The sequence below is a fragment of the Erigeron canadensis genome, chromosome 5 (genome assembly GCF_010389155.1).
Source record: "Erigeron canadensis isolate Cc75 chromosome 5, C_canadensis_v1, whole genome shotgun sequence".
NCBI lineage: Eukaryota > Viridiplantae > Streptophyta > Magnoliopsida > Asterales > Asteraceae > Erigeron > Erigeron canadensis.
The window spans coordinates 42,115,903-42,135,287 of record NC_057765.1 but is presented as its reverse complement, the minus strand read 5'-3'; the positions used below and the strand labels follow the sequence as shown (position 1 = coordinate 42,135,287).

The 19,385-nt window shown below is 34.7% G+C and overlaps 3 protein-coding genes across 5 annotated transcripts; 2 read left to right on the top strand and 1 right to left on the bottom strand.

The window, feature by feature from the left end:
* Positions 1-2,291: 2,291 nt before the first annotated feature.
* On the top strand, positions 2,292-8,824 carry LOC122599858 (protein NLP9-like). 2 transcript variants are annotated; one of them, XM_043772448.1, is made up of 6 exons: positions 2,292-2,706; positions 2,834-3,733; positions 4,413-4,457; positions 5,538-6,293; positions 7,139-7,262; positions 7,434-8,824. In XM_043772448.1, exons 2-6 carry the CDS (start codon positions 2,894-2,896, stop codon positions 8,444-8,446), a joined length of 2,778 nt encoding a protein of 925 aa, XP_043628383.1. In that variant the 5' UTR covers positions 2,292-2,706; positions 2,834-2,893; the 3' UTR covers positions 8,447-8,824. The 2 variants fall into 2 exon arrangements, with proteins under 2 accessions (XP_043628383.1, XP_043628384.1); XM_043772449.1 differs by having other exon boundaries at positions 2,292-2,709.
* A 1,055-nt stretch (positions 8,825-9,879) lies between these two features.
* LOC122600590 (protein THYLAKOID ASSEMBLY 8-like, chloroplastic) lies at positions 9,880-13,347 on the top strand. Its single transcript, XM_043773336.1, has 3 exons — positions 9,880-10,274; positions 11,797-12,183; positions 12,880-13,347. Exons 1-3 carry the CDS (start codon positions 9,954-9,956, stop codon positions 12,907-12,909), a joined length of 738 nt encoding a protein of 245 aa, XP_043629271.1. The 5' UTR covers positions 9,880-9,953; the 3' UTR covers positions 12,910-13,347.
* Positions 13,348-13,725: 378 nt separating this feature from the next.
* LOC122600114 (TBC1 domain family member 22B-like) lies at positions 13,726-18,775 on the bottom strand. Of its 2 annotated transcripts, none has more exons than XM_043772777.1 (10): positions 18,620-18,773; positions 17,366-17,513; positions 17,089-17,269; positions 16,144-16,214; positions 15,773-15,910; positions 15,558-15,649; positions 15,189-15,460; positions 14,911-14,996; positions 14,692-14,793; positions 13,726-14,107 (listed from the first exon to the last, which is right to left on the bottom strand). In XM_043772777.1, exons 1-10 carry the CDS (start codon positions 18,712-18,714, stop codon positions 13,946-13,948), a joined length of 1,347 nt encoding a protein of 448 aa, XP_043628712.1. In that variant the 5' UTR covers positions 18,715-18,773; the 3' UTR covers positions 13,726-13,945. The 2 variants fall into 2 exon arrangements, with proteins under 2 accessions (XP_043628712.1, XP_043628713.1); XM_043772778.1 differs by having other exon boundaries at positions 14,026-14,107; positions 14,745-14,793; positions 18,620-18,775.
* Between the last annotated feature and the right edge of the window lie 610 nt (positions 18,776-19,385).

Here is a 19,385-nt window from a genome sequence, read left to right as displayed (position 1 = left end):
AAATAATTTATGACATCATTATAACATTAAAATTAAATTATTTAATTTATTATATACTTTATAAATTCTTATTATATAGTTTAATAAATATCTTTATGCATATTTTTAAATTATATATTTTTGATCAACATGAAAAACTTGAATCAATTAATTTACATTTCATTATTTCAAGAATATATATAACTATTATCATTTTTCTCACTATTTAAAAGTTTTTAAAACAACTCGGGTTAAACCCGAGTTCTTTAGTTAGTTTTCAGTAAAACATAATTGGTTATGCATAAGTTTTAGCTTAGTGGAAACCCACCTGGCTATAAATATCAAACTTTTGAATAAGTATCAAAGATTCTAAAATATCTCAGAAACATCTTTTTTATCTTTATAAAGTACTATAAGATCTTATAAAGTCGTTACTAATTCTTTGAAAAACTATTTTGTACAGAAAGAAAACAATTTTTATATACTCGTATAATATATGACTCTTTCAAATAGTTGGTACGAGTTGAGTTTTTCTGATTATTTTCCAACGAAAGCATATATAACTTGCATTTATAATAATCAAGATAATATATAAATGCATTATAAAAACAGACTCGGCAATATGAAACATAAATATATATTGGTTTGCTCATCACTACATCTCCACAACTTATGTTTTTGTTGGTAAAGTAACGTATAATATATTGCATCGGATGTGACTTTTGACTTCCAAAAAGAGAACATGACGTATTCTTTCAAATTGTCATAAAACCACTATATATTTATATTATGTATTCACTTATAACTATCATTCTAAACCAACCAGTTTATTCTTGTAAAATATTTAAGTTTTAACTACTTTATTCTTTTGGTATCACTAATTAAGAGTCCATCGTGTGTGATAACAAAAAACATACTTAAAAAATCTGTCTCATCGTAATTAAACTTTTTTTTCCATACTAATCAACCTGCAATAATAATCCATTAAGTAATAAAAGTTCCAAAGCAACGGGGCCACCGACCACCACGTTGAGACAATGAAAAGGACGAACCGGTGGCACATTGTGTTGATAGCCTCAACTAGATCATGATATTGACGACAAATCGTGTTAAGAAACGGAGTACTATGTAGATAAACCGATCGAGTTGGGATATGTAGACAAGTTGAAGTACAAGATCAATGAGTTTTGTAACTTTGTATGCATGTTGGGGTGGTGGTCACGAATCCCTATCGTACTCAATCCTTTGTTTTAAAGGTAAACAACAAGACATCTAATAACAACAATATAGATGAGAGCACTACTTAAAGTGATTTTTAGTCTCCCTAAATTTAAAATAGAAAAAAAAATATATCGTCATATGACTCACTGTTGGTTAAAAAAAACACACTACAAAAAGTTAACGATGATCTTTTGGTAAGTGATGGTTGAGATACCAAGATGTTTCGTCTTTTGCGATACTTCCATATGATCCTTTTTTGATAACTTTGATTGATTAATATCTCCTATGATTGTTTCTATACAATACAAAGAAAAAAATAAATCCTCCTAATCAATCCTCTTAATATATCTACTCGTTAACACATGTAATTCATTAATTCTCTTTCCTAATCTCACCACATGTCACGATCTTATTAATTAGGAGGATTTATCATTCTCCCAATTAGAAAGATTGATCATTACCCCAGTACAAATAATGTAAAGCACCTAACTTACATGGTTAGTCACCACCTAAAAATACATATATGGAAATTAATAATAATAAACTATCGCCCAACAACATTAGGATAGTGTGTATTCCTAACTTAAACCTAACTCATCTTTGTATCCATTGAGAACATCTAGTTTTGACTTCAATAAATAAATATATATATATATATATATACACTTAGCTCCATGTACTTTTTGGGTACCATGCCTCATTACCGCATATTAACATCCCGGTTATATCCCCAGAGAAACTAGGTGGGAGGGAATCGAAGTGTTAATTCAAGATTCGAACCCGTGACGTTAGTTGGCCTAGAAACTCTTTTGTGATATATATATGATATATATATATATACTTGACTACTATATTTGACTTAACCCCATAGTTGAAACTTGAAACAGTAAAAAACCTCTAAAACCCCGTTACCCCGGCGGGTAAAAATCGAGGGAATTTTATTATGATGACAGACATTGACGTCCTTCTGACTTTCTATTTTTGGGCATCTATCTATCTATCATTTTCGTTTTTGTTGTTTCCAGTAGTAAATAAAACAACTATAGTAACAGTAATAATAATTACTCTCACAGTCTCACCATTCTTTTCCTTTGAATTCTCATTTCATTTCTAAGGCTGCCATCCTCCTTCTAATCAAATCCATCCCCAAATCTTGTTTTTGTAGTAGTAGTAGCAGTCAGTCTGTTTGGCTCGGCTCGGCCCGCATAGTTTCGAGGTCTTTCTTTTTGTCAACTTCCTTTTTTATTAGGTCGGTCGGTATTTTTAATTTTTCAATTTTAGGGTTCTTTTTCTTCCTTGCATCAATTTCCCCATTTATATCTTCTTCTCACTCATTGGCTCTAGTATTAGGCCATTCTTGTATCTTTCAGCCAATTTATCTCCTTTATAATTTCATTTATTCATATATAAATATTAATCCACTACCCACATCATCAAATCATCTAATTTCAAGATTCTATTTTTATTCATTTCAACCTCCCTCTTTACTTCATGATTCCATCTCAGGTGGTTAGTCTTCCTTCTTCTTCTTATTTATGTGATTTTATTCTATTCTAATTTACTGTAAGTATATAGATGTATATGTATATAAAAGTAATCGACTTTATAATTATTTTTTTTTGTAAAATGATAGGGGTATAAGTTTTGTCATATTGGGGACTTGGGATTTTGTTGATTGAAAAGTTTACGGAAAATGGAATACAATTCGCCCTCGAAAGATAGGTCCAACGGTTTGTGGGCATCACCGAGAAGTCAAATGGATAATCCGATGACTATGGATGATCCGTTTAATAGTTTTTCCGAGCTTATGAACTTTGATACTTATGCTGGATGGTGTACTAGTCCTTCTGCAGCTGATCAGATGTTGGCTTCTTTCGCTTTGTCAGCTGGTTATACGTCTTATGATTTAGGTAGCTTTTCGGAGCAAGTTAAGAATGGGTTTGCTCCGATTGATAGGGAATCCGTGCAGAATCCTGTTAATGCCGTTGGAGAGTTCGGCTTGGCTGCTGACGAGGGAAATGATAATCAAGGGGATGCGTATGTTATGGTGCAGAGGTCGCCGCAATTGCACTCGCTTGCTGAAAAGATGTTGAAAGCGTTGTCTTTGTTTAAAGATTCGTCTGGAGCGGGAATTTTGGCTCAAGTTTGGGTTCCGATTAAGGAAGGTGATAGGTATGTATTAAGCACTTATGAGCAGCCGTACTTGCTTGACCAGGTGTTATCTGGATATCGTGAAGTTTCTAGAGGATTCACGTTTTCTGCTGATGTGAAACCTGGTCATTTTCCTGGGCTTCCAGGTCGGGTTTTCACCTCAAAAGTTCCAGAATGGACTTCAAATGTGGCCCACTATAATAAAGGTGAATACTTGCGCATAGATCATGCGCTTAGCCATGAAGTTCGTGGGTCAATTGCTCTACCTATTTTTGATGATGACTCCATCGAGAAATCTTGTTGTGCGGTACTCGAACTTGTCACAATGAAAGAGAAGCCTGATTTCAGTGCAGAGATGGATCATGTTTGCCGTGCTCTTGAGGTATTTCTTTTTAAATCTCATTCTTCATCATATGAAAGTATTGTTTCAAGATACTTGCTTTGTTTGTGAAACTGTAATTTATATTTTGTTTTAATAACAATGAGCTTAAAGATATCAGAACTAGTGGTACCAGGTACTTTTTTGTTAAGATGTCTAGTGTTGGTTATACAAAAGGTTCAGGAAGGTAGCATTGACACAAAGTTACTTAAGTGAGTTCGAATTGATGATGATTCATATTTTAGAGTTATCTATATTCCCTATCTAAGAATTTAAAGGTTGCTCAAATAGGTCTCTGAACTGCTCATTTCTTTTTCATATTTGTGTGTTTATATTTATAGTAATCTAGCATATAGTTTATTCATAGTTCTGTATCCATATAGTTCTGTTTGGTGCGTACTGCTTGTTATTTTTTTTTTATGTGAGGTGCTTCTCTTGGCTTGGTTGTTGTACAATTAATTAAGAAATATTACTAAGTTTTGGTACAAGCATCAAGGTATGGGCAAGTTTGAAAAAAAGAAATCTGTCAATTTTGTGCTTTTTATTGTAACCTGGTATCCAAATCTTGTAACACTGGACTTTATTATTAAGTTTCCTGAAAAGTTCGAGAATCCTTGCGATTATTTTGAATTTATCTAACTATCATCATCTCTTACGTTAACCTCTGTTTTAAATCTTGCAGACTGTGAACCTGAAAAGCGTTGCACCTCCCCGACTTCATAAGCAGGTATATGATCAACACGCCTTGCTTTTTGTAGATTGAATACATTTGTCACAATTTTAAGTAGATTCCACTTGTGTATATGATATCAATTTGTTTCAACTAGCTCAATCTATCACTTCTAATGAAACTCATGAACTGGTGTGCAATTGAAATGCTAGTACGAGTATAGCTGAAATCTAGAGAGTATTATCTAAGGGTGGTCAACACGTTCAGGTCTGTGTTATCTTCTGACGTTATGATTTTGTAATAAGAAAGCAATGCTATCCTTGGTTGAAGAAATACAATATGCTATGTTATGAGAAAATTGAACTAAGACTAGCATTCTTATATTGCAAGATAATGAATAATGATACTGAAAATGGAAGCTTAAGTGCGAGTATAGCTGAAATCTAGGAAGTATTATCTAAGGGTGATCAACAAGTTCAGGTCTGTGTTATCTTCTGACGTTATGATTTTGTAATAAGAAAGCAATGCTATCCATGGTTGAAGAAATACAATATGCTATGTTATGAGAAAATTTAACTAAGACTAGCATTCTTATATTGCAAGATAATGAATAATGATACTGAAAATGGAAGCTTAAGTGCGAGGTTGAGTTCAGTTGCTCATCTAGTTATCAGACTTCAATCCTTCATTTACTTATTCCTTCTAATATTGGTTAGAGCCTCTTCATTCAATACACCTCAGATTTCATCTGACGGATAAGCACACTGCTTTCTGATTCTAAGAAGTCATAGATATAAATATAGAAAGAACTATTGAATAGTTTATTTGAGTTATCCTATGGCTAATATAATACATGTAGTTGTGGGATCCTCAACATGCCAACTTTTCATGGACATGTGTCTGAAAAGATGCTAACCTGAGTTTATGCTCTTGTGCTTGTGTGGAGCAGTATACATTTCCTCCCCTCTCTCTTCGTGATACCTTCTCTATAATGAATAATCCAGCCGAAACATGTCACTTCTTTTCCTTTAAAAGCTGTTTGTCATGGGATCCAACCTTGTTTTTTTTGCAGAGATGTTTTTTAGTTCATAAGAGTGTTTAATTTTTTTTTTTTGTTTTATATCATCATTTTTGCAGTGCCTTTCAAAAAATCAAATGGCTGCTTTAGCTGAAATAACGGATGTTCTTCGAGCTGTATGTCATGCACATAGATTGCCTGTTGCTCTGACATGGATACCATGTAGTTACAATGAAAAAGTTCGTGATGAAATAATAAAAGTACGTGTGGGAGGGTGTAATATCAATTCAGCTGAGAAAAATATACTATGTATCGAGGCTGATGCTTGTTATGTCAATGATCGAGATATGCAAGGTTTTGTGCAAGCTTGTAGTGAGCATCACCTTGAGGAAGGACAGGGTATTTCTGGAAAAGCACTGCAGTCAAACCATCCTTTTTTTCTACCTGATGTAAAGGAGTACCATATAAGTGAGTACCCACTTGTCCAACATGCTCGTAAATATGGTCTAAATGCTGCTGTGGCAATTAGGTTGAGGAGTACCTATACTGGTGACGATGATTATATATTGGAGTTTTTTCTTCCGGTTAACATGAAAGGTTCTACAGAGCAGCAACTCTTGTTGAACAACTTATCCAGTACAATGCAGAGAATCTGTAGGAGTTTGAGGACAGTTTCTGATGCAGAACTATCTGGCATAGGGGGAGCAGATGTTGAACTCCAGAGAGGTTTGGATGAAACCAAGCCACCATTGTTATTATCAAGGAGCTCCTCTGAGCAGAAACACATGGCAAGAGGTTCAACTCCTGCTGATCAGGTTTCTGTAAATGCAACCAACCCAACTGATGGTAGGACAAGTCCACGTCCAACTGACCAGGTAATGCTATATTTCTGTGATTACTTCATCGTTAGTACTTTCTTAGCACTGCACATTGTCAGTTCTTGTATGTTTCTTATATATTTTCAGTCCTTATTTGCCCTGTTTTTTTCATTACCGAAGTAGATATACAACGCTTGAGCTCTTGCCACGCCCCTACCGTGCGATGAAAATTTGGAATTTCAAATGAGATACTCAGATACCACACTCCTACAGTCCTACCATACTCATAGGCCACTGTCATACATCCATACCTGACTGATAGGGTCTGACCCAAGACGTGTATGAAGGTGTCTGCTGTCCTCTAATATCGCTCATCGCTTCTGACCGCTGTAGTTTTTATTATACACTTAGAAATGATTAGTACATCAAAGTCATTGACTCTACTGTACAAAGAGCTTAAACAGCCATATCCATATTAATTTGAAAAGGTAAGATGCTTTAATTATTAAACTGAGTGCCTTAGTTGGGAAAAGGTAGCATAAAAATACAATATAGTTACAATGATGAACCTGAAACATGTAGATTGGCTGCAAGACCAGAGAATACCATATGTTCCTACATAATAGATCCTCCTTTTAAGGGTCGTTTTAATAATGCCCTTTTATAGAAAAGTAACTTAGTTTTACATGTATTATTTGGGCTCTGTTTAGGGCGGATATGTGTATTTACATAGCTTAATGAGGATGTTTTATTTTTTAGACTGATGATCCATTCAAGTCTATTTGACTCTTGGTAAAAGTGCATGTGATTTAGCCAGTCAAAGTGGACATTACATATATTTTTTCAAGTGTTATGTAGTTTAGCCCGTGTGAGGATTGCTAACATTGCCTGTAACCTTGCAGACGGTTGGTGGATCAAAGAGACAATCTGAGAAAAAGCGTAGTACTGCAGAGAAGAATGTTAGCTTAAGTGTTCTACAACAATACTTTTCTGGGAGCCTTAAGGATGCTGCCAAAGCCATTGGAGGTACAATTCTACTTCTATTAAGATATTTGTCACATGATAGCTACATTAGATACCAATACACAGTATACAGTTATATAAAGTTTGCATCAAAGATGATCCTCATTTATACATGCCATTTTAGACATTATGTATTAGATAATATGTGGTACCTGAAAATCTGTTCTTTTGCAGTTTGTCCTACTACACTAAAAAGGATATGCAGACAACATGGTATCTCAAGATGGCCGTCACGGAAGATAAACAAGGTAAATCGTTCTTTAATGAAGATACAGACAGTTCTCGACTCTGTACAGGGTGTAGAAGGAGGTTTGAAGTTTGACCCGACAACAGGTGGTCTTGTAGCAGCAAATGCTATCATCCAAGATCCTGATTCACAAAAAAGCTTAATGCTTTCTAATAATAGCCCTGAAGTTGCATCACCGCATTCCCTGCCGTCATCATGTTTTAATGCCGAAAATCCTATTGTAAAACTAGAGGATGAATGTTATATGGGGATGGACAAACAAAGATCATCTAAGAGCCTCCCGATTACAACTTCTGTGGGTGAATACTGCAGTGATACTTTAAAAATGGCTGCAGTAGACATTCCTTGGACGTGCAAATGGAGTCCAAATGATGCTCAAATGAAAGGAGAAGTGCCAAACCACCGCTTCTTGTCTCAAAGCTTGAGTTCCTTGGCTGCTAGTTATGACATGGATACAACAATGAATGAAAATAATGCCGGTGATGATCATGATAATGATCATAACCAGTCTTCTTCTTCCGGCATGACAGACTCATCGAATGGCTCTATGATTAATGGAAGTTCATCTAGCTCTCCAAGCTTTGGTGGTCTTAGAAACCCAAAAACAGAAACGTTATTTGGGGACGAAGGATCCAAAATTACTGTAAAGGCGACATATAAAGAAGATACGGTCAGGTTTAAGTTTGAGCCTTCTTCTGGTTGGTTCCAGCTTTATGAAGAAGTTGCAAAAAGATTTAAGATACAAACAGGAACATTCCAGCTCAAGTACAGGGACGATGAAGAAGAATGGGTGCTGCTGGTGTGTGAATCCGATTGGAATGAGTGTCTTGAGATTTTGGATTTTCTTGGCACCCGTACTGTGAAATTTTTAGTTCGTGATGCTACTTTTGCTATGGGAAGCTCGGGTAGTAGCAATTGTTTCTTAATGGGAGGTTCCTAGCACTCTACTGGGGGATGTCCTTGGAATAGTCAAATGACACGTATGAGGCAGGATACATCCGAGGTAGGGGTGGGTAAACCCGTCTTCGTTTTCTGCTAGATTTCAATAAAGTGGTTATTCTCATGTATGTGCTTCCTGTTTGAAAAAAGGGACTTGAAGTTTTTCAGTATCAAGGAGCGGGGAAGCTTAAGCTTAGTTGGAATTTGAATAATCAATGTATAATGTTCATACTGTTACATGTATAGGTACGGCGAAGATAGGAGTAGTCAGTTGTTTAATTTGATAGTATTTTGGAAGATGTTTTTATGTTGACTAATTTGTATAAGCAAATGGTCAGAAGAAATATATGGTATCATAATATTTGCTTTTATGGTTAAATATTTATACATTTAGTTTTAACAAAAAGTGAGCTCAGTCATGAATCAAACCTTATAGATTGATATCTTAGTGTGTTTTTATTGAACAATGTCATCAAATTTGAATGAATATTAGAGTATCTGTAACAATGGCCAAAAACCACACATATATGGTTTTCACATAGTATCACAATGAACCTCTTTTTTCCATGCGTAAACTCGTTGGCTTTGACACCGTCGTCACGACCATGTTGTTGTACCGTATCTGAATTAATATTTTGTGTTTGTTTTACACTATCAACTACGAGTATTTTTTTAAGAATTAAGTTACCTGACAAAAACCGTTAGTCGTTAGATAAATTGAATACCAACAACGAAAGTGTTCTCCTACTTTATAGAGGGATCATGCTATATACTTCTAATGCCTTTATTTTTTGCAACATAATGTCACATGTGATGTCAATATTATGCGGATTTTGAATAGCAAAATGCTATGCAATAGACAAATTATCTAGACAAAAGAAAAAAATAAATGTTCCAACTTGTTGAAACGGGAGTGATTTTTTACGGAAGAGTGTACTTTGTTCAATACTTATGATCATTTTACATTTTTACCTTACTGCATAATATAGCATTTTACTTTGTTTAATGAATGCTTGACCTAAGCATAAATGAAAAGGCAAATGCCTTGTAAACCTAAACCTTGATAATATTATCATCTTGACATTATACCAATACGATACAACTACACAATACAAATCTACTAGAACTTATGTATTTTTTTTTTACAAATATTCAGTCGAGATACCACATTAGGAAAATAACACCTTATAATGGTAAAGTATTACATATATCGTAGATAACGAGATGTTGACCATGGGTTGTTATAAGTATACGAAAAGAAAAACCCTAAGACTTTTCATGTATGAAGATCGAACTAAAAAATTTAGATAAAACCTAACATGTCTCTGACCGGTCGAGATAATCATCGTTGACTAAAAAGGACTATTGAAAGAGGAAAGGCTTTTATGTTTGAAAGTTACATTTACATGGTAATCCTCTAAAGATTTGGTATACACAAAATCACCCCTTGGTAGTATATACTCGTTCATCAGAACAGAATCCCCAGTGCTCTAAAAACAACCTAAAACATGAACACATTTCCTCCTCCGATGGGAATTCAAACAACTTTTCCCCTTTCTAATAAACTAATCCAGTTAACACTTAATAATAAGTCAAGCACAGTAATTACATGTGGATTAAGAAAGCCATTACGTACAAAAAGAAATAATACCGGTGAGATTATATCATCAGAAGCAATCCAGGCCGTTCAATTACTCAAATTAGCCTCAAGAAATCCATCTAAACTTGATCAAGTCTTTAATTCTAAGCTTAATCGGTTATTAAAACATGATTTATTACATGTTTTTGCTGAGTTGCAGCGTCAGCAACACTTAGACCTTGCTCTCAAGGTACAATTACAGCTTTCACTCTCTTTTTTTTTTTTTCACGTTCTTTTAAGTTTAACTTTTTGTATTTTTATAATAATTCTATATGTATATATAGAGAGAGAGAAAAGTGAGTAGGTAAGATGTAGACGGTACCCAAGGTAGAAAGACCGACCTCCGGCCAAACGGGGAAAAATAATAGAGTGTAAGTGTAAGAGTTAAGTAACTATACCTGACGGCCGAGTATCTTTTATGGCTACATTAAAAATAGATTAGAGTAGCAGAAACATACAACATATTGCACCTTCCAACATATCCAACAAAACATAGGATATAACAACTCATTTGAACATATTAGACAGCAACCTAAAAGCTTAATAAACATGCGAGAACAACAATTAAGAGTGACATGTACAAAACTCCCCTTATCCCCCTCCCAGCAAGTCATAGGAGCATATACAAAAGGGATCATGCATGACATACATACGTATAAGTAGATATTACGTAAAAGGCATAAGGTCCGACGTGCCCATATAAGATAACGGATGCTACTCAACCTATGCTACAAAGTAGCTGGCAAGAAACTACCCCTAAAACGCCCAACAGGGTTACTTATCTACCATATTTCTCTAAACTAATCCTAGTTAGTATCCTCTCACTGGTCATGTCCTCTGACAAGCAAAGCTCTTTTGGGGTAAAAAAGAACGCTAGAGTAACCTCCCCCCTCAGTTTAGGCCTACTTCTTCTCATGGCCAAACCAACTACAGAGGTCAAACAAAACAAAAGTCCACAGAGGTCAATACAACTATATATATTGTTGTATTGTATCATGATGATATCTTGTAGTCATTATTATTATTATTATTATTATTATTGAATAGCCCTGCTCCATATCCTGGAAAGTCGATAGCATATTTCAAATATTCCTATTGTATGAATTACTTTTGCTTACATATTGCTAATGACCATAATGCCAAAAAATTATATCTAGATATATCATATATGTAGGTGTCAACTATGTGTAAATATAGATGGTAGGTTGGAAGTGAATGATATGACGGTTATCGTTTTTGCATTGTTGTCAGCTACCATTCATTTAGTACTGCTGACAAGATAATGGATGGTGAACATGTTAATGGCAAGTGACATGGTGGTAAATGTTATTCACTCTGTTGCTAATCCGGAAATGTCATGATATTCCTTTTTAGTATGAATACTATGGTCTGGGGAAAAATCTAACTTCTTGTTGTGATGATAGGGTCTGAAAAGGACAATGACTTTTGAGTAAGAAAAAAAAAAGAGAATTAGATTAAAAGTTATACTAACTAGTTTTTGGTTGATATTTATGTCTAGTAAACGAACTTTTTTCTTCCCTTTTTTCAGTTTGGCCCCTTAGTCAAGTTTTCTACTTTTTCTCCCTTGATTGTTCTATAATGACTAAAGATGTATGTGTGAGTATGTATATACGTGTGTGTTTGTAGTTGTGTATATATGGATCTTTATGATTCCAATGTTGCATCTTATCTGAAATGCAGTCAGGTGTCAGGTGTTTGAATTTATTAGGGAGGAAGCATGGTATGAACCTGACCATTCTTTATACGGTGACTTGATGCTAATGTTTGGAAAGAAGAAAGTGATAGATAAAGTTGAAAAACTTTTCTCTGAGCTAATGGAAGAAGGCTTAAAACCAGACACCCGGGCCTATACAGAGCTAATCGGAGCATATTTTAAAGTGGATATGATAGAGAAGGCAATGGAAACATACGAGTCAATGAAGGCATCGGGTTGTGTCCCAGATGAGTTGACCTTCACGATTATGATAAGAAACCTTGAAAGTGCTGACAAAGACGAGCTTGCTGCAGTTGTAAAGAACGATTGCGTTAGATATATGGATTCTCCAAAGACGTTTCTGAAGGAAGTCGCCAGGAAATATGTAAGTAGCATATAATTGGCAATCACCTTGCCTTTTGTGGTCAAATGGATTACTTTTCAGTTTTCATTAGAGTTGTGGTAAGATGGGTGGGATGTGTAACAACTTAAAACGGGTTCAGTCTGACATGGGTTCATTAAAGGTGACCCACAAACATCTTTCTGTTTACAGAAGTTATTACCATATGAATTAAGTGTCTGATAATAAATACCTAAAGCGCTAGAAATACCCTTTGGAAGACTTACAACCCATTTGACCTTTTTAGCTTAATTTCTTTGTTTGACCCATTAGGTAAAATAGATACCACAAATCTGCCCATACAAAATGAGTCAAATTTGCCACCTCTAGTTTTTAGAGTCAAAGGTGTTGTTATGTCCTTCAAGTTTTTACATTGAACTTCATGAGAAGTACTGCGAATACAAAATGCAGTTGAAGGAATAGCAAAATTAGTTTTAACACGGGTATTGCATTGTATGAAAGTGAAAGTGAGTAACAGGCACCAACTTCCTTCTACACATTGCCCATATGTGCATGGTGACTTTGGGACCAATAAAATGTTCTCTTTCAGCACACAGGGAGAATTTATGTCTCATGTGTTCTCTTGTAATCATAGAGTAGTTAAATTCAGTTAATCAGTTTTATTAGATGCTTTTCCGTAAGTGAGAAATACTTAGAATAATTATATTTCATTTCATCCAGCCAAAAAGACTCAGACTGAACCTGGTATGAAGAGCTGAGGCAACAGCATGTGATACAGTAATAGTGGGTCTTGTTTACATCTGCACATTATTAAATGCTATTCCTAAAGATCATTAAGTCCGACTAAGAATTGAAAGATTGTGGACTAAGATCTGCTACTCCATTATGGATGCATAGTTGGTAAGTTAATATTCTGTAACTGCATCAACAATCATCCCTACCCAATGGGATGTCACAAATTTACAGTGGAGTACAAATTTGCACCTTATCGTAATGATCTCTATTGGATATCATCATATCTATGCGATGTGTAAAAGATATGGATTTCAAGTGCAACTGTTGGGGGTTACTAGTAATCTTTGTATCATTGTATGTCTTAAGGGATGTGATAGTGTTCATTTGTTCATCTGTGGACTCCTTTAAAATTGTTATTGTTCTATTAAGTGTCAATCTCTTTATTTGTGTTTACGTAAGGGATCAGTTGAACCTTTATTATAATTAATATGATCTACATGAAACACCCAGCGGTCGACTCCCTTTTAATATAGTTGATTCTGTCAAATTCACTTGCTTCTACTTACACGACAAAATGGGTTTGAAAAGATCAATTTTTTTCAGGGTTATCAGTTTAAATACATAGTTTTTGCTTGGAAGTTTGATATAGGTTATACTTTATAACTTTAAAGTTGAATGTTTATGGTCTAAAATTCCCATTAGCTATTCTTTCTGTTATAAAATAAATGTCACCAAATGGCCAATATCAAAATAAGGTAATATGAAAAAGTGATCAATTATATCTGATCATTCTCAGAAGAACTGGATAATTATTTCCCAACAGTAGACAGATAAATATAAAAATGATCAATAAATCAAAGAAATGGTAATATCAACCATTTGGATTTCTTAATCAGATACACAGAACCGCAGGACACAACTCCCATCAGGTGTAAAACTACGAATAATAGTACATAACTGTATACAAATATGAATAACCGATATATCATTATTTTATAAATTTTGAGAAAAATGTGTGAAACGAGTATACTTGCAACTATACCAGCTAATTTTAGGTAGACAAGTGTCTGGGAGAACTATTGAACATTGAATGCCACATAAAGGCCCTTGAAAGCACCATCTCGAGTTCTTGGTGACCCCAGTTCTGTGTTGGGAGATGTTGAAGAAACATTACCATCTCCTGGAAATCAAGTTTTTGGAGCTCATCTGACCACTGCAGCACACAAATCTAGATTACTGAGTCCCTTCTACCACATGGGTTTTAGCTAGGGGTGAGCTTGCGTCGGTTTTGACCCAAAACTGAACCGGAGCTTTTAGAATCAAGCTAATAAAGTAGTCTAGAGATTTAACTAAAGGTGATATGAAACACATCCAAAAGACGATCGTGATTTGGATTATGTTTTACCTTTAACTGACAATCAGGTTAAGCGGGTCAAAAACCAACCAACAATGTATTTAAAATGCATAAAACCTATTGAAGTGCTTTTGTAATACAAAAGGCATTCACGAAGTAATCTACCATAATGTGACATGTTACCCCTATATATCACTGTAAGTCTGTAACAGAGGTAAACTCATCAAGTTGCTTCCCGTGGCCTTTAACTAAAAATTTGGACCTGTGGTTAAGAGTGATAGACTGGTAGGAACATTGAACGATTTATGACTTTAAAAGTGAAGTGACCAAAAGTTATTTGCTTAATAGGACCATACCAGTAATTTGTTTTGAATTATGCATTGCACTGCATGTGCGGTGATCTCTAAAGAATTTAAACAGAAGTGGTCATTTATTTATCTTACCGTTAAAAGAAAACTGGCAGATATATACACAAGGAAGTCGGGCAATGCATCACCTTCAGCAAGATATGTGTCCCATAAACGGTTGACAAGGTGGAAAGGAATCTACAGACAGATGTGGAAAATACTTGAGTCACTGAATTGTAAAGTTAGCGCATCGAGACTTCAAGTGTAGAAAAGGAAATCACTAACTATCAAGATAAAAAGTATCAAGTAGCATACCTCTCGTATCAAAAGACAATTGAACCAGCGGAATGAAAATTGAAGAAAGTCAAGCCCTTGCTCTTCCATATGCCTTGATAAAGGTTCTAAACACTCGGAAAAATTTACTCGTCATTCGTCAATAGCTATGGAACGAAAGATATTAAAATGCTAAGATGCACATACCCCATTTAAGTGTTGGTATTAAAAACCATTAAATCTTACTGATCTTTTTAACAGCTGGTTAAAGTGCATACTACGCAGGAAGGTTATCTTGTATAAATATCAAAAGAACATACCATTGATTCGTTTGACCAAGTCCTTGAGCTTAAATACTAGCCGTTGGATCCCAGGTTGAGCAAATGTGTAATGGTCTTGCATACCATCAAGTAACTTAGTTAAACACCAATAGCAATCAGCTTCAATATTGAAGATCGTGTCAGGATGTAAATCAGCAACCAACCACTTATCAACACTCCCTTCTAGATGTTCTGACAAAAAAATTACTAAAAAAGGTGTTACAAGATCATTTATTCCCTGCACGTATCCACTTGCAGGATGCCGGATCGCCCTGAAAATATGCATAACTAACTACATTTAGCATATATTCATACTTGAGAAACACATTGTTAAGGATCGAGATCCGTACAAGTATAAGATAATCCAACCATGTATAGAGTATTCTTTCCAGAGATTTCTGGACTTCTACTTGTTGGAAAAAAGCAACTTCAGGCAAAGTTCTGGGACAATCAACAGCAATCTGTATTATAGAAAATAAAGTAAATGACATTTTATTACATGTAGTGGGTACATATATTATAGTATAGATAATATTATTATATATTTACACACTAATAACATAAAGTTACAGAATCTACCATACCTGTCTAAGCATACTAATCTCTTCATCAGTACGTTCATTATCAGAAACATCGTAATACTGAGAGACGTAATTGAAATACTCGGTGCGCTTTCTTTTTAGAACTCCCTCCCTTCTATCTGAATTAGTAGGTGCATATCCCTGTTGTCAGTTTGTATTTAAATTTAACACATAAAACAATAGTTCAGGAATATCTGCTGTAAGAATCAGTTGATATAAGTTAGAGGTAGTTCGGCTATTTTACATTTATCTTAGTAATCAGGTTTTATTGCAGCTCCTTACTTTTCCAAATCTTCCAATTTTAATACAAAATAATCACAAACACGGATATAGAATCAGCCATTTAAGAACAGTGACTAGAAAGTGATGCTTACCAGAAGAAGCCTCCACACGTTAGGGCGTATGTAAGATGGCACACCACTCCAGGCTAACTCACGCAACTTGTCTACAAGATCATAGTTGGTAAAGGTTAGTTTTGCACCTCCCCGAAAAAAAGGACAAAGATTATAAACTTAAGACGATTCCAGAAAAACAAAGGAAGGAAAACTCATTATAGTAATGTATGGGTGGACTGCAATCAGCAGCATTCTTATTAGTGGTTAATACGTCATTCTAACTTTAAAACTTTCTAAGGAAATATATAATCTCATGGGACTACAATCTCATGATTAATAGTCACAGGATTGACAGAGCATCAATGGTATAGTTTTTGATTAAACATTTTATCCATCCATTTCTTATTTGAGAAAAGTAAGAAACATTCTTTATGGCGCTTTTATCATTTGATGAGCTACTCGTGAAAGTAGTTAATGACATAATTCTCAAAATTATTATTATGATGGTAGCATGCTTCAATGCTTGCTGAATAAACATATAATAATTCGATTAGTGGAGATCTAATATTTGTTCAAATATACATCCAGGAAACTACAACTCTAATCAGCTTATAGTTTGAGCTTTGCAGTAGTTTCAAAGGGATGCACTTGTGTTTTCCTCTTTTATACTATCTAAATTGATTATGATGGAGATGTTTGATGTGCGATTGTGCATTTGTGTTGATGTCATACAAAAGTAGACAACTATCAATTTATAAAAACAGCTAAATGAAACATATTACAGGAGATAGTGTTAGGAAGTTCTTGGGTGCTGCTACAACTTAAGATGTAACGATCACTTTGATTGTAGTCAAGTGTTTGAAAAATTCTAATTAATTGAAGAAGTAATAGACAAAATAGACGATAGATAGAAGTACATTACTTAGACTAAACTTAATCCTGTGAATGTAGTAAACACTTTCAGAGTAGTTTAAAACAGCATACCTAAGGTGAGAGTTACGTCACCCAACACTTTCGTGAACTTCATTAGCTTAGCAGTGTCCATAGCTCTGGGGCTGATGCCAAACCTCGGAACCTCCTCAGAGGTAATATCGGGAACTATCGTTAATGATTTAAACTGAGTTGCAATGGCGCTAGCATCTGGCTTACTATTATGAGCTTGATCCTACACAAACAAACACAAAAGTTTAAAGTTGTGGCCTGAAAGTATGCATATATCTATCCTCTGACTTTGATTGTATTTATCAAAATTCAAAGCTACCTCAGTCGTATCATTACTTTGTTTACTTGACCCCTCATCATTTTCTGATGGACTACGATCAACGCTTGGAGAATGTAAAAATGTCACATCCGTTGGATCTGATCGTGTTATCAACACTTTTCCAGGAAAACTGCGACCCTTTAATGACCTAAAGAGACAAACAAGCCACGTATCAATAGACCCAATTCAACCATGGTATAGACAAAACATGAAATCACATACATTTGGGTAAAGCTATATCCTAACTATCAGAAAAATAAATCCTATGAGCAAAAATGTCCATCGAAAAAAAGCAGATTCCCCCTGTCTAAAATTTTAAGTTTCAACATTTACTTCCCCAAAATGCCCTTCTATCAATTCTATATTACCAAGCACCTTTTCTCTTTCCTCAAATCTCAACCAATCATCTTTTTTTCTCTCTCCTCCATAAATCATTTACTCTTCCAATTCATTCAAAATCTTTTATCTCACAAACCGTACATCGATAAATTATAAAAATTATATGGGTGTTCTTAAAATTTCATGATCTTTCATTAGAGATGTCATTCGATATACTTTCGACGAATTTTTAAATCCGAGGGCGGAACCCGTACGGTTAAGGCCTTTGGCTATCACACTTTATGACCTACATCCCACCATCTCACCGCCGCAACGCGCAGGTACTTACTCTCGTAAATTATCTATCTCCAAGGAGACCTACCTAGTGGCAAGGTTCCCTGAAGGTTTCTCCAAAGAAGACCGGGTTCAAACCGCATTGGATAAAAATGGCCAGGGAAAAAGTTAAGAAAACGGCCATTCGGCTGCGTACATCAAACCAAAGACTTATTTACATTTCTTTGACATATGGCTTATTTACATTTTGTCTAGGTCCATTTTGGTTATTATTATTATTGCTCCTCTCCTTGGCTCTAAGAAAACCAAAATTTCTAGTGTGTGATTGTGTGAAGAAAAAATAAAAATAAAATGAAGCCATGAATACAAAAGTCAACTATCAAATACATATCATACAATCAAACTAAGATATTAACTAATCCCAATTAAGTTACTCATCAACATAAACAGGAACAGGGGATTGTTTTTCTTCTTCTTTAATGGCAAACATAAACCATGAAAACCCTAACTTGAACAGCATAAGGTTCAAGAACCCCATCCCACGTGTTGACTTTATAAAAGAAAAGCTATAATAAGTTAAAAAGTATGCAAATTTACAAAATTTAGAATCTGGGTATATGAGAAATTTATACATAAACATACCCTTGTACATTACGCAGAGTTCGATTGAATCTTGAATCATCAAAGGTTATGACTTGCTTCGGATCTTGGGTTCTCAAATTACTAACATTGTCCATGGTTTTGATTTTTGGTCGTGCGTTGTCACTAGATCCTGTCTTAACGCAAATGAAACACCAAGTTGCATCCAGACCCAATTGACTCTCATCCATGGTCTGTCAAGAGAAATTTTCAAAATTTACCCTTTATGTTTGAAATTCTTGTTATAACTCTCCTTAACATGCCAAAAGTAAAGTAAGCAAAACTTGGAATTTTGATACATGATACGGTACGGGTGACTTAACAATAATATAAGAATACTACAATTATTTTAAACCCCCAAAAATTTAGTGCCCCATATTTTGTATATTAGACTTTGGGCTAAGTACAATTAGTAACACATTGTTATTGATTTTTACATCAACCTTTATGTCTTTTTATATTAATAGCAGTTCAATAACATAAGTCAAGTTATCATTTTTTGATCCTTGGTATGTACTTTAATTTATAAGCTAATGATTAGACCCTTAAAATTGATTACACTTAAAGGCAACAAAAACCTTGAATTTGCACTTGCACAACTTTATAGTTGAATAATGCTTATGGTCTAAAATTCCCATGCTAAATATATACATGTGCTTTATATTTTATTGTCACATACATCCTGATTGCGAGTAAAATTTAGCTTCTTATTAAAGGTCAAACTACCCAATTTAATTTTCTCACCGGGCCACAATTCGTTCTTTGTTTT

Excerpts from the sequence above, each read along its gene's own strand:
- LOC122599858 (XM_043772448.1), top strand. The coding sequence starts at position 2,894 with ATGGAATACAATTCGCCCTCGAAAGATAGGTCCAACGGTTTGTGGGCA. Across the intron at positions 4,458-5,537 it reads CTCCCCGACTTCATAAGCAG|TGCCTTTCAAAAAATCAAAT; the intron begins GTATATGATCAA and ends TCATTTTTGCAG. Across the intron at positions 7,263-7,433 it reads TGCTGCCAAAGCCATTGGAG|TTTGTCCTACTACACTAAAA; the intron begins GTACAATTCTAC and ends GTTCTTTTGCAG.
- LOC122600590 (XM_043773336.1), top strand. The coding sequence starts at position 9,954 with ATGAACACATTTCCTCCTCCGATGGGAATTCAAACAACTTTTCCCCTT. Across the intron at positions 10,275-11,796 it reads ACTTAGACCTTGCTCTCAAG|GTGTTTGAATTTATTAGGGA; the intron begins GTACAATTACAG and ends GTCAGGTGTCAG. Across the intron at positions 12,184-12,879 it reads AGGAAGTCGCCAGGAAATAT|CCAAAAAGACTCAGACTGAA; the intron begins GTAAGTAGCATA and ends CATTTCATCCAG.
- LOC122600114 (XM_043772777.1), bottom strand. The coding sequence starts at position 18,714 with ATGGACAATGTTAGTAATTTGAGAACCCAAGATCCGAAGCAAGTCATA. Across the intron at positions 17,270-17,365 it reads AAAGTAATGATACGACTGAG|GATCAAGCTCATAATAGTAA; the intron begins GTAGCTTTGAAT and ends TTGTTTGTGTAG. Across the intron at positions 14,108-14,691 it reads CTGCCAGTTTTCTTTTAACG|TGGTCAGATGAGCTCCAAAA; the intron begins GTAAGATAAATA and ends TGTGTGCTGCAG.